The 13,268-nt window shown below is 40.9% G+C and overlaps 1 protein-coding gene across 4 annotated transcripts in view; it reads left to right on the top strand.

Annotated features, from left to right (window-relative positions):
• Nucleotides 1-13,268, top strand: part of Atp8a1 (ATPase phospholipid transporting 8A1) — a 230,926-nt gene that overhangs the window by 35,183 nt on the left and 182,475 nt on the right. For all 4 annotated transcript variants that reach the window (XM_004642662.3, XM_023702739.1, XM_004642660.3 and 1 more), the window contains exon 5: nt 4,907-4,952. In XM_004642662.3, coding sequence (XP_004642719.1) covers nt 4,907-4,952 — 46 coding nt within the window. The remainder of the gene's footprint in view (nt 1-4,906; nt 4,953-13,268) is intronic.

Genomic DNA, 13,268 nt, shown 5'->3' with positions numbered 1-13,268 from the left:
AGGGCATGCAGCAAGCAACTTGGGCTGTTAGAGTTCAAGTTGGGGAGTCTGGTTTGGATCCCTGCTTTATAAATATGCTTCCAAACTGCCTATCTGTCTCTGTCTCTGTCTCTGTCTCTGTCTCTGTCTCTGTCTCTGTCTGTCTGTCTGTCTGTCTGTCTCTCTCTCTCTCTCTCTCTCTCTCTCTCTCTCTCTCTGTGTGTGCACATGTGATTCTCTTGTAAAGCTATATGCACTCTATGGTTTGAAGGAGGCCTATCTTTGAAAATACATAATGAAATTATATCCAGGATCTTTTAAAACAGAAATCTGATAGGCATAATATAATAATTGAGTACTGTTAGAAAAAAAAACTATAGGGGTCGGGGAGATAGCTCAGTAGAATAAGTGCTTTCCTGGCAAATGAAGGGTCCTGAGTTCAATCCCTGATACTACCAAAAAAAAAAAAAAAAAAAAAGAAAGAAAGAAAGAAAAAGAAAAAGAAAGAAAGAAAGAAAACAAACTATAATCACAAAGTCATTGGAGGGTGTAATAATAGTATTGTGAAGTAATAATGTCAGGTGAATTTTCTTTCCACTGAAATCAGTGTTAAATTCTTAACCAGAAATCATCTCTAAGAGACTGGGCTTTATAGTGCATGCCTGTAATCCCAGTGCTTGGGAGGCTGAAAACAGAAGGATTACTACGAGTCCAATCTGTGTAGTGAGACCCTGTAGACCCTGTACTAAAAATACAAGAAAAAAAGTCTCTAAGAGTTAACAAGTTTATATCAAACTATAAAGTGATAGAAAGTTTGAAATGTTACTCTCTAGAAAAGAGAAAAAAGCAATAGTTTAGATAGGTGGACAGAGTTACCTATCAGAAATTATAATGAATACATAATTTGTGTAGCTAGTCAATGGAAATACTTAGAGCACTGCTTAGGTGGCAGGCGCTCACTAGGGTGTACACTAGAATACACTAATGGTTTGCTATGGCAGTAATCATGGTCCATTTGTCAGTGGCTTACTAGGTAGGTCTATTTTTCACTAAATCAAAAAGACTGCAGATCTTGAGGTTGGAGACAGGTAGTTCCTCTGTTCTATGTGATCCCTCAGTGGTGCACATGAATCAAAGTTCTGCTGTGTGGCATCTTGGTGGTTGTTGGATCAGGAGTCAAGGGAATGGAGATGTCATTTCTTGTTTATTTTAGTCATAAATGTTACCTGTTATATCTGTTTATGGCCTAATATTAGAACCAGTGACATAGAAAATGGAGGGTGTTGTCTAAATGTCCTCAGAAGTAAAAGACTGAATACTGCCCCTTGTCCCTCAGTGAATATGACAGACCTTACAGTCTAGTAAACCTTCCTTCATGTACTATTAAGGAATGTCATTTAAAAAAAAAACATAGTTGTCCACTGGTGAGATAGTGAAGATATATGCAACAAGTGAATATAAACTCTTGATGCTTTTGATAGCCTAACATACTACAGTCTCCCATATTTTTATGTGTAAGTAACAAATGATATGTATACTTACTTGAACATGCTCTAAACTGGTGAACACTTAAAAAAAAAAAAAAAAAAAGCTAGGGGCCGGGGAGATGGCTCAGTGGAATAAATGCTTCCCCGGCAAGCACAAGGGCCTGAGTTCAATCCCTGGTTCCACAAAAAAAAAAAAAAAAAAAAAAAGTGTGTCATGCTAAAAGCAAATTATTACAGTAAAGGTCAAAGTTGCTTGTGAAATTGATAGTTGTGAGTAAAAACATTCCTTCTTTGCTATAAACTGGTTAAACACTAATGAACTTCATTCACTGTTAAGTGGATACTTGTCCAAAGGCTACAGTATGCCAGTGACCAAATACTGGGAATGTGCTCGTGAGTAAAAGTGGGCTTCGTGAGTCTTACAGTCCAGTAGAAGAGATAGAAATTATTCTGGGCTGTGATGTGAGTTAAATAATACACTTGAAGTCCTTAAAACAGTGCCTAGTGTATACTAACTAAGAAATAAATGTTGACTATATTGTCATCATTCAAAGATCCTTTTGGCTAAGCAGCAGAAAATAAATTAGGAAAATAATCTAGACATTGATATAAAATGAAGATATAATAGACTAAGTGATATGCAGAAGTGGTGAAAAGTAGGGAAAGACATTTGATTTAAAGCTGAGAGTGCAGTTGACAACTCTTGCCACCTGCTACCTACCCTCTTCACTCAGCTCATATTTGGCCTCCAGCCACTTGAACATAAGCTGCATGAGAGCAAGGGTGTGGGCTCCTGCTCATTGGTGTGCCCTCAGGAGTACTAGCAAGGCCTGGCACCTAATGCTTAATAAACATTAACTGTGGAAGAGGGAGAGGAAGAAGAAGGTGCAAGGACAACTCTCAGATTCTTGGCTTGTGACAATAAGTGGTATGTGGCTCTGTGTCCGAGCCAAGGACTAAGTCTTGGGTGTTAAGGTCACAGGTTGCCTTCTGGACACAGTCTAATGTGTGTTTGTGACTGCCAGGGAAGGAGGTCAAGGAGGCAGTGGGATATAACCATGTGGAGTTCAGATGAGCCTCTTGGCTGGTGTCACAGACAATGTAGAAGAGAGGTGAGGATGGCCAGAGAGTAAGTCTTAAGGAATCTCCTCACCATACAACACGGGGACTGAGGAGACTAGTTAGGCCCAAGGCACAGCAGAAAATGCAGGCAATGATGTGGTAGGAAATGCCTAGGGAGGAAAGTGTTTCCACAGTGAGGAATCCAGTTCCATCACTCTGAGACAGGTTGTATGGCTGTGCTAAGCCTCAGCTTCTTCACCCTTAAATGGAGTTTAGTATATGTCTTTCACAGTATTTTTATTATAAGACAGCGCAGGTATTTGAGCTTGGAGAATAGCAACTTTTTTCTCAACTGTTAGTTTTAGGGGGAATAATATCTGTTTGTAACACAAAAAAATGCATGCTTTCTTTTTGTATGTGTAAGATTAGCATCTAACTGGATCCTTATGTATATCTAACATACTTTTTTTTTGGTCTTTTTTATTTTAAAGAGAAAAAATAACAAAACAGTTTCAAAACAGGTTAGTAGGAGAGTTTCAATAATTAATACATTGCGTATTGTCTTGGTAGTCATTATTCAGACTACAAGATCTAGGCAGGATATCTTGTCCAAACAATATTAGCACAAACTTTCTTTTCAGTGTACTAAAGGCATACTGACTTTTGGACAGGTAACCTAATGTATTCTGTGGAGGGACAGTTGGTGAAAGAGATATTCCTGTGTAAGAACTCTGTGAGATGGAAAGCAAAGTTTGAGATAGTTTTAAGTTACACTAAGATTAAATTTCCTGTTTGAAATGAAATGTTTCATGGATTAGCTTTTGTCTCAGGTAAAACTCTGACCATCACTTGTTGTAGACTTGCATTATTCTTGGAATATTTGTGCCTCTGAAATGTGTGCCTACTTGAATATATGAATACTATTATTTTGGATCAAAATTTATTTGAGTTACTTTCTAATTTCCTCACAATTTTTCTTAACAAAGAAAGAAAAGAGAGAGAGAGAGTACGAGAGAGTTTTGGAGTTTTACAATCATAAAATGTTTTCTTCTGAGGCTATAAATTTAACAGAATTTTTAAAATTACTTAAGATTATTTTTTAGCAAGTCCTCCTTTTGGAAGCAATAATATGCACATTACAAAGTCTACATCAAAACACATTTGTTCATGAATATTGTATACTGAGAAAGAACCATAGTGTGCTTGTGCATGTGGATGTGGTTAGAATTATTTTCAACGGTTCTTACACAGAGGCGATTTGGATGCTATGGTTTGCATTCTGTGCCTTCTAGGGGCGGATCATTTGCATGAACCGCATTCCTGCTGCCAGCTATTATCCACTCCCCTTGGGTATTGCTGTAACTCGGAACAGTGCTAACTGCCACTCTTCACTTTGCCCTTGGAGAATGTTTTCATAGATATACTCAGATTCTAAAAACCATGGTTTCCATGAAGTAGAAAACCTAAGAATTCATTTGGTTTACATTTGCATCAACTTACGTTATAGTCAGGCATGATCTTGAACTTTATATGATAGGATTGTTGAGCAAAGAACTATTACTGTCCACATTTTTGTGTATGGTTACCAGAGTCTGATGTGTTATTCTCAGTGCTGTAAGTTTAGACAGAAGCCATGGAAAGTCTGTAGTTGAACTCTAGAGGCCACTCAAATTCCCATCTTTCCTCTGCCCTTCTGTTTCTTTATCTTACTCCTGCTATAAGACCCTGGCTTCTGTATCTTCCAAGTCTCCCTTCTAGATTTAGACCAACTCACCTATTCAACATTTAGTTTTGTAGGTGCTTTGGGGAGAAATGAGAGTGGGGTGTTGTGATTCAGTGGTGGAGGGGTCCCTGGGGAGTAGGGTAGAGAAGAGGCTGTAAGAAAATGGTTGAAGTGTTCGGCCTTCATCATTGACAGACCCGCCTATCATTAAATTATAGGTGAGGCATTTAGCTTAATTAGATAATTAGTTTCATAAGAAGCTAAAAAATATTTTAACACCATTATGAAGTAGAAGTTGTCATTGATAATTCTCTTGGGCAATCTTCTTTTTTAAGTGAGTTATTTAAGCAAAAAGACTCAGTCAGCCTTTCCGTTCACACAGTCTGGCACGTTAACCTTCCTGTCTTACCCATGCGCTGATGTGAGATGCTGCTGAGGAACAGACCGGGAGTGTGTGAAGAAGTCGCTTCCTGGTTTCACATTCCTGCATGCTTCCTGTCGCAGCTTCCTCACAGTGCACACGCACTGAGTACCTGATGGACAAGGATTAAGCACCCTGAGAAACATGAACTGAAAGAAATCCCCTTTTGTTAGGGACACTTTTGTGGATCCCATTCACTCTTTCACCGTTGTTCTTTTTGCTTTCAAACTTTAGAAACGACATAAAGCGGATAACGCAGTGAACAAGAAACAGACACAAGGTAGGAATTTTACGTCTCCTTTCTCATATTTGCCAGGCTGCACTCACAGTAACTATGAGTCTCGCCAATTAAATATAATTCAGTTGAAGATATTGTGCGTGTCTTAAGTTTTGTTTGTGATGAGTTATCTCTTGCTTTGAAGCATGTACTAGTGTGACTCTTAAATTCACATTAGAGTCATTTACAGTGTTACTATTTTGAAGGCTGACATTTTAATATATAAAAATACCTCATAGCGGTGTGCTCCACTTTACTGCCCATAAACCTGAAGTTGTTTTCATAACATTAAAAACTAAAATTTGCCTATTTTGTCTGTGATCTGATCTACAGATGCTTCTCTAGGAAGGGTACATAGAAAATAATCCGGTGTGCTATGACTTTGTTGGAAAGCATATTGAGAGCCTGTGAGTTACATGACGTATGCAGATGAAACAGTTCCCCAAATTAAAGGAAATGATTTATGCTAGGCCAGCTTCAAGAAGTAGCATGGGTCTCATTTTGAGGCAGCCAAAACCAAAATGACCCTCCAAACAAGCAACAAGGCCACTATGCTGTCAGATTTTTTAAAAAATTCAGAGACTTACAAAAGTGACACTGACTCATCCTTGCGCTTCTGCCCTTTGAGAGTCTTCTGTCTGAAGATTGCGGCCGTGCTGAGGATCGGCAGCATCTCCCACCATCACCTGGTGATCTACAACAGTATTTTATCCTGTTGCGATTTTTATTGGGCTGTTAAAGCACTGTGCTTTTTTTCTGACCACTTAAAAGGCTACGTCTACTCATGTTTGATGCAGTTGAAGAAATCAGGTTTATTAACCTAAAAACACTTATTGGCATATTTATTATAGGATATATAAAAATAATTAGTGGGAGATTTTAACTTTCAAGAGCTTATTATCTATTTATTCCATTAACTATAGAGGAAATAAAAGTAAAAGGACAAGTAGGAGATGATTTCCATATAAGATTAAGGATTGGGCTGTATCGTCTCAATGTCTTGTTAGATTTTTCTGCCAAATAATGTTTTTCATATCTAATGCTGAAAAAAAAATTAGAAACAGAGGGTATTGTTGAGTATCTTAAGTGAGATCTTGGATTTAGAGAGAATTATGAAGAAGCACAGAGGTGGGGAAAAGACATTTTGTGTGTGGATTGTGTGAGAAAGGCAAGAGAAGAGGAAGCAGAAAGGAAAAGGCTGCTGGACTGCTTGGTTGATCTGACACTAAAGTGTCATTTATAGGAAAGAGAATCCTATCAAAGGGAAACACATTTGAAAAGTAGATTGGGCTTTAAATTCCAAACCAAAAAAATTCCAACTTTTCTTGTATGTCTTTTCTTGAGTGGCTATTAATAGTTTATAGAGTTCGATCTGTAGCAGGAGCAGAGAGCGGACCCCAGAGAGCCCTGAGCAGCCCACTGCCGCCGCAGGCCTAGTTGCCATCACACACCGGGAGGAGCCGCAGCGGCCACAGCGCAGCCGGTCACCATCACCGTGACTGTGAGCAGCGAGGCCGAGACCCAGCCGCTGCCCGCCGCCCCCCTCAGCGCTGCTGACACCAAGCCCTGCACCACGGGCAGCAGGGCAGGGAGCGGGGCCCTGGTGGCGCCTACCGGCAGGGACAAAAGCATCATCACAACGAAGGTTTTGGGAACAGTAAAATGGTTTAATGTAAGAAATGGATATGGCTTCATCAACAGGAATGACACCAAGGAAGATGTATTTGTACACCAGACTGCCATAAAGAAGAATAGCCCCAGGAAGGACCTTCGCAGTGTAGGAGATGGAGAGACTGTGGATTTTTATGTTGTTGAAGGAGAAAAGGGTGCGAGGCAGCAAATGTCACAGGCCCTGGTGGAGCTCCAGTTCAAGGCAGTAAATACGCAGCAGACCGTAACCATTATAGACGCTATCCACGTGGTAGGGTCCTCCACGCACTTACCAGCAGAATTACCAGCATAGCGAGAGTGGGGGAAAGAATGAGGGATCGGAGAACGCTCCCGAAGGCCAGGCCCAGCCACGCCGGCCCCGCCGCAGGTGAAGGTGCCCACCTTACTACATGTGAGACCCGATGGGCGGCGGCCACAGCACTCCAACCTCCTGTGCAAGGAGAAGTGATGGAGAATGCTGACAGCCAGGTGCAGGAGAACAAGGTAGACAAGGGAGACAGAATATGTATCGAGGTTATAGACCACGATTCTGCAGGGGCTGTCCTCGCCAAAGACAGCCTAGAGAGGATGGCAATGAAGAAGATGAGGAAAATCAAGGAGATGAGACCCAAGGTCAGGAGCCACCTCAACCTCGGTACCGTCGCAACTTCAGTTACCAACGCAGATGCCCAGAAAACCCTAAACTACAAGATGGCAAAGAGACAAAAGCAGCCGATCCACCAGCTGAGAGTTCCTCGGCTCCCGAGGCTGAGCAGGGCGGGGCTGAGTAAATGCCAGCTTGACATCTCTACCATCATCCGGTTTAGTCATCCAGCAAGAAAGAAACAAATAGGAAATTCCAGCAATAAGAAATGAACAAAAGATTGGAACTGAAGACCTTCAGTGCTTGCTTTTTGCCCGTTGACCAGATAACTAGAACTATCTGCATTATCTATGCAGCATGGGGTTTTTATTATTTTTACCTAAAGACGTCTCTTTTTGGTAATGACAAACGTGTTTTTTAAAAAAGCCTGGTTTTTCTCAATACACCTTTAAAGGTTTTTAAATTGTTTCATGTCTGGTCAAGCTAAGATTTTTAAGAACTTCATTTTTAATTTGTAATAAAAGTTTACAACTTGATTTTTTCAAAAAAAGTCAACAAACTGCAAGCACCTGTTAATAAAGCACCTGTTTAAATAATTGAAAAAAAAAAAGTTTATAAGCCAATAAAAAGAGAGACGGTTCAGGAAGGACAGCAGAAAGAAGTAGAGTAGAGGGCTACCAGTTGTCCAGAGGGAGCACTTCTCCAGGGGTTAGGTCTGAAAGGACAGTCATAGGAAAATCCAGATATTTCAATACTGAGGATTCTGGAAGTGCACCTTTGGTATTTGTTGCTACATTGCTCAGAATATTCAGTGAGATATTTCTTTTTTTATGTATTTAGTACAGGGTCTACAGGGTCTCATCATACAGATCAGACTCACTCAAAGTGATCCTTCCTGTTTTTCAGCCTCCCAAGCACTCGGATTATAGGCACTCACCACCATGCCCAGTCTCTATCGCCATCTCAGCGTGCCTTGGGGGCAGGGCCAGCATGGCCCACCAGGGATCAAACCCCTGTCCCTGTGTCTGCCTAAGCAAGTGTTTTAATCTGCTAAGCTATCTGGCCAGCCCTAAAGAACTATACATGGGGACGCTATTTATTTATTTATTTACGGTACAAAGGATTGAACTCAGGACCCTGCACTTGCCAGGCAGGTGCTTATTCTGCCGAGCTATCTCCTCAGCTATGATATTTCTTATAGGAGAGGGCTGCTGTCTTCAGTGACAGTTATTAACTTTCAGGTCTTGATCTAAGACATTATCCTAGTTAAACTGAAGAATACTTGTCAAGACTGACAATTTTAGGTCACTCCTGGCTCTAATTTTCTTAGTACTTATTTCCCCAAATGTTCCTGTCAGAGAAAATGTTCTCCATTGGCCTTTCTTGGCTCCTTAGTCCCTTTTCTGGACTAATAAGATCAGCTCTAATGGCTAGAAATGAGGAATAAGAAATGAGGGAAGCTTCAGTACTAGTGTTCGCATTTGTAGGTCATTTCAAAAATACAGAGTCAGGACTCAGCTATAAAAACCATTCTGATTAACAGAATACTTGAAATCCCATATTCAGGTAATAATGGCTCTTAAGTTGGTACTTGAAATTATTGTCTAAGAAATTTGTATTTTCTTCTTTGTGTACTTTGCTACTTGATATTTCTTTTGGTTGATAGGCAATGACAAAAGTGTTTGAATAACAATCTGTTTACTGTCAGATAGCTCAAATTACTTAATATGAGACCCATTTGTTGTCATCTGACCAGAATGAAATCCAGTTTTCTTTCCTGAACTGAGTCTGTGGTGGGTGTTTAGGAGAGAGAGAGAGGATATTGATGACAGGTAATTAAGTTTTGAAAGAGAAGCAAAGTATTAAATTTTCATTCTCTAAATGGTTACCAAGACCACATAATATGCAAGAGGACATTTTCCCCTCAGATTAAAATATCAACGCTTCTGTATTTTTCCAGAAGTAAGTATTTTCTCTAGTTTTGCATCAGGGCAAGAGGCTTTTTTTTCCTCTATCATTTCCTAATGACTTCAGAAATATAAATTTGTAATTTATTTCCAATACTTTAACTGTTCAATTGTATAACAATGTTCGTCTAGCACCTCGTTTTTACCAGTTAAGTTATGGAGTTTGGACTTAACTCAGGACTTCACAAATAGGCTCTCCATTTGAGTCTATCCACTTTGAAGGAAGAGCCACTTCTTGCCCAAATATATAAAAGTTGCTTAAGTAGATGGTCCAGTGTCCTGGCAAGTGCATTTTCCAAGCACCTCATTGCAGAGCAAGGGCAAAGTATAGATCACTGCTCAGGACTCAGGGGAATGAGCGAGCCTTGGTGGCCTTGGTGGCCCACTCTTCCCCAAGCATATTGACCACTCTTTGGGCTCCTGGCTTTCCTTGTTGCTCTGTGCTCACTTGTGTGTGGGCTGGAGCACAGAGAAGCCACGGCCAGCTTCTCCCTCACCTTTGTGTTTCTGGGAGCTCTCAGCCCAGGATCCTGTCTTAGCAGATGTTGTGGGATTTGTAGCAAAGCAGCAGCAGTGTGGATCACTCTCAGCTGCTTGAATATAGATAGCGAGGGGAAAAGAGAGCCTACGTACACAAGGGGCTGCTTGAGAAATTCTTCATCGGAATGGGAACAGGATGCAGAGCAGTGTTTCCCTCCTACTATGTCCCGGACGATTTCAGAAGCACCAGTAAGTGCTAAGGTGGTGCAGGTTCTCCCCACTGCATTGCTTTCTCTGTCAGTCATCACTTCACCACTTTGCCCGTGCTCTGCTCCCTGTGAGTAGTGCAGTGTCCGCTTATCACCCCCGTGATTCGCAGCCCTCGAGCCCCATCGGGTTTGGAGTTCTCTGGTTTACCTTACACCTCAACGTACCTTGAATTTAGGCCTGGTCACTCATGCCTGTAATCACAGCACTCTGGAAGACTGAGGCAGAAAGATGACAAGTTCAAGTCCAGCCTGGGTAACGTAGTAGACCTTGCCTCAAAATTTAAAATGTTATGGGGCTGCCTGGCAAGTAGGAAGTCCAAAGTTCAATTACCAGCACCAAAGAAAAATAAGACAAAATAAATATAGATGAATAAAAAGGAGTGGGGATGTTGCTCAGTGTGAAGGCCCTGAGTTCAACCCCAGTACTCTTTTCTCTGCTTATTTCTTCTCTCAGGGTCCAAACTCTCTGAACTTCTGTACACACACACACACACACACACGTTTTACTGTATTCTCAGAACTGTTTTTTTTTTGTTTTTTTTTTTTTGCGGAACAGGGAGAACTGGGTTATTTAACCAAATTTATATGCAGACTTTTGTAAATCACAGATTTATAGTTGTTACCATATATGTAAAAGGAAGCATATTCAATTATAAATTAGTGATAGGTGAACCAGTTATCTTTTTAAATTATTAAACTGTGTGTTCACTTTCTATGAAGTGCAGGGTGGGCTAGCATACCAGTCATTCATGTGAAACAATAGTTTCACCTACAGTCAAAACCTTGTTTTAGTATGACAGTAAGTAGTATGTATTATGTTAGAGTAAGCCTGTAGTTAACAAAGTAGTGTTGTTGTTACTTAACTTTTTAGAAAAGCACATTGTTGAAAAAATAACAAATATATTCACCCCTGTCTCTCACTTCCTCCCCTGAGTTACATGAGCCTTTCCTAGAGTAGAACTGAGTTGGCAGTGGCTATGGCCTCTAACATTTGCTTGCAAGACCCTTGGTGGCTTGCCTCCTGCTAGAAAGCACTTGCACTTCACATTTTGTTGAAGCAACTTGTGAAAAAATGGGGTTGTTCCGATGTGGGATGGATGTTCCCATGTGGATTGGAAACTATTCAATCTGAAATGACCTCCTCAGAAGACTGAGTCCATCTGGTTCATTCATTCCAGTGTTGTACACAGAAGTATGTCATGGTAAGAGGCCTCAAATAACACTAGTTTCATATTGAAAAAGAGTTCTGCCTTTGGCCTCACTTGTGTCACCCCCAGGTGAACCAACTAGTGGGTGTTTACTCTACCACATGTACACAGGCCTACTCATAAACGGGTTTTAGAGTGCATTGTTTTCATGACCCTGGGCCTAAAACTTAAGCATATATGTAGCCTAAGCAATTTCAGACACCTACAAGATGGTTAACATTTTCAAATTATCACTGATATCTTAGGATTATATAAATTATGTAGGTTAGATATATCCAACAATACCTCTGGCAAAAGAGATATTTATTTGTGGACAAATACAGCTCCAGATTGTGTTTCATTTGTTTTATAAATACAAGTTGAAGGAAAAAACCCACTGAGGAAATCTGGAAACATAAAGTGGGAGAGGAATGATTTCAGGGGCCGGCTTCTGACCCTGTTCTTGGTTTCCTTTCCTGTGGGTTCATATCTCACTCATTTTGTGTTCAGTTTTTAATTTAGAAAAGCTGTTCCATTTTTGTGGCACTTTCCCCCCATCTGTTTTTGTCAAAAACCAAATACTTTTCATGTCCTTATTTCCTGGGGGAAACAAGTGTGATTCAGCCAGAGCGCTTGTTGTTCCACTTCAGTGAGTCTTTATTGAACGTCTTCTTGTATAAGGCCTTATGCAGAAATTGCAGCAAGAAACAAGCCTTGGTTCCTGCCTTACAGGAGCTGATAATATAGGAGGGAAAATGAGATACCAAGTAACGGACTACAAGGTAGAGAAAGTAGGAAGGGCCAAGTGAGAAGGAGGATTTCAGAAATCTCATCTGAGTGGTTCTCAGAGGATGAGCAGAATTTCAGTAAGCAGAGACTGGTGTGCTAGCTCAGGGCAACCCGGGAGGAAGGACTGATGTGCATGCTACTGCACAAGTGGAAACGTATGGATATAGTCCAGGAGTGCACACACATATTCTCCTTGGCAAGAACATAAGTACATGTCAGGAAGCAACAGGGCAGAGCCCGGAAGGTAAGTTAGAGCTGTATCTAGGAGACTTTTTCAAGCTAGGGTGAAAAAAAAAAATCGAGGGTGAGGAGAAGCCTCCATTGTACATCTGAATGAATTATCTTTTGTTGTTGTTCTTTCCTTTTACTTTTTTTCTTAATTAGTATGTGTTTGCAGTACATAATACCTACATTCTTCTGGCAGTTGGCAAATAACACATCACAGTTCCTTTTACTTCCCCTTCCTCTCATCTTCCTCTATGCCTATCTTTACAAAATCTGTTTCCTTGCTTCCTGTCATCTAGATGAAATTGACAGCTCTGAGGCAGGGCCAAAGCAAAGCATGGGGAAAAACTAACTTTGCTTAGGAAGACTATGACCAGGCAAAGACAGAGGGAACTGTGCAGTGGACAGGCTTAGCTGGACTTGGCGGGTGGGGATCTCTGTCAAATGCCCTATGCAGCCAAAGTAAACCAGACCAGGGCTCAATCCAGCATTTAAGGAGTAATGGTACTTAACAGATTTTTAGCTAGAGTTCCATAATAGATAGTAGCTGAGGAGCTGTAAAACTTGGGCCAGGAACTGTGCAGTGATTGATTGGTCAGGGCACGGAGGGAGATTTTTCTTTCAAGAAATTTCTCAATTAAGTGAAGGAGGAACTGACTCATGACTTAATCTGAGCAGGGGTTAGGGAAAGCATTTTCAGAAAGGGTTGGTGACCCTCATCCTCTGACCACATTATCACCCCCATATATTTTTTATAAATCCCCAGCTCTCCAACTTGATTGTGCCTCAGAGTCCCCTGAAGGGTTCATTAAAACTGCTGAGAGTTGAGAGTCATCTTAGAACAGGGAGGCACCTTGCAGAGCCTTCGGTTGCCATAGGCCCGCCACTGCTGCCCTAGTGTTTCTGGAGGCCTGGGGTAACCCCCAAACTTCACTTTTAAGAAATTATCAGTGATGCTTGCATTCCTGATGAAACTCAGGGCCACTGCTAAAAGTTGTATAGACGAATTCATTAAAATTATACCAACCAAGTTGATATCAGTATAAATACTTTAATCAGAATAATGAGGGAAGGGGCTGGGGAGATGGCTCAGTAGAATAAGCACTTGCCCGGCAAGTGCAAGAGCCTGAGTTCAATCCCTGGTTCCG

This window comes from Octodon degus, unplaced genomic scaffold (genome assembly GCF_000260255.1).
Source record: "Octodon degus isolate 3935 unplaced genomic scaffold, OctDeg1.0 scaffold00158, whole genome shotgun sequence".
NCBI classification, from domain to species: domain Eukaryota; kingdom Metazoa; phylum Chordata; class Mammalia; order Rodentia; family Octodontidae; genus Octodon; species Octodon degus.
The sequence above is the reverse complement of the archived record's forward strand: the minus strand, read 5'-3'. Positions and strand labels throughout refer to the sequence as shown.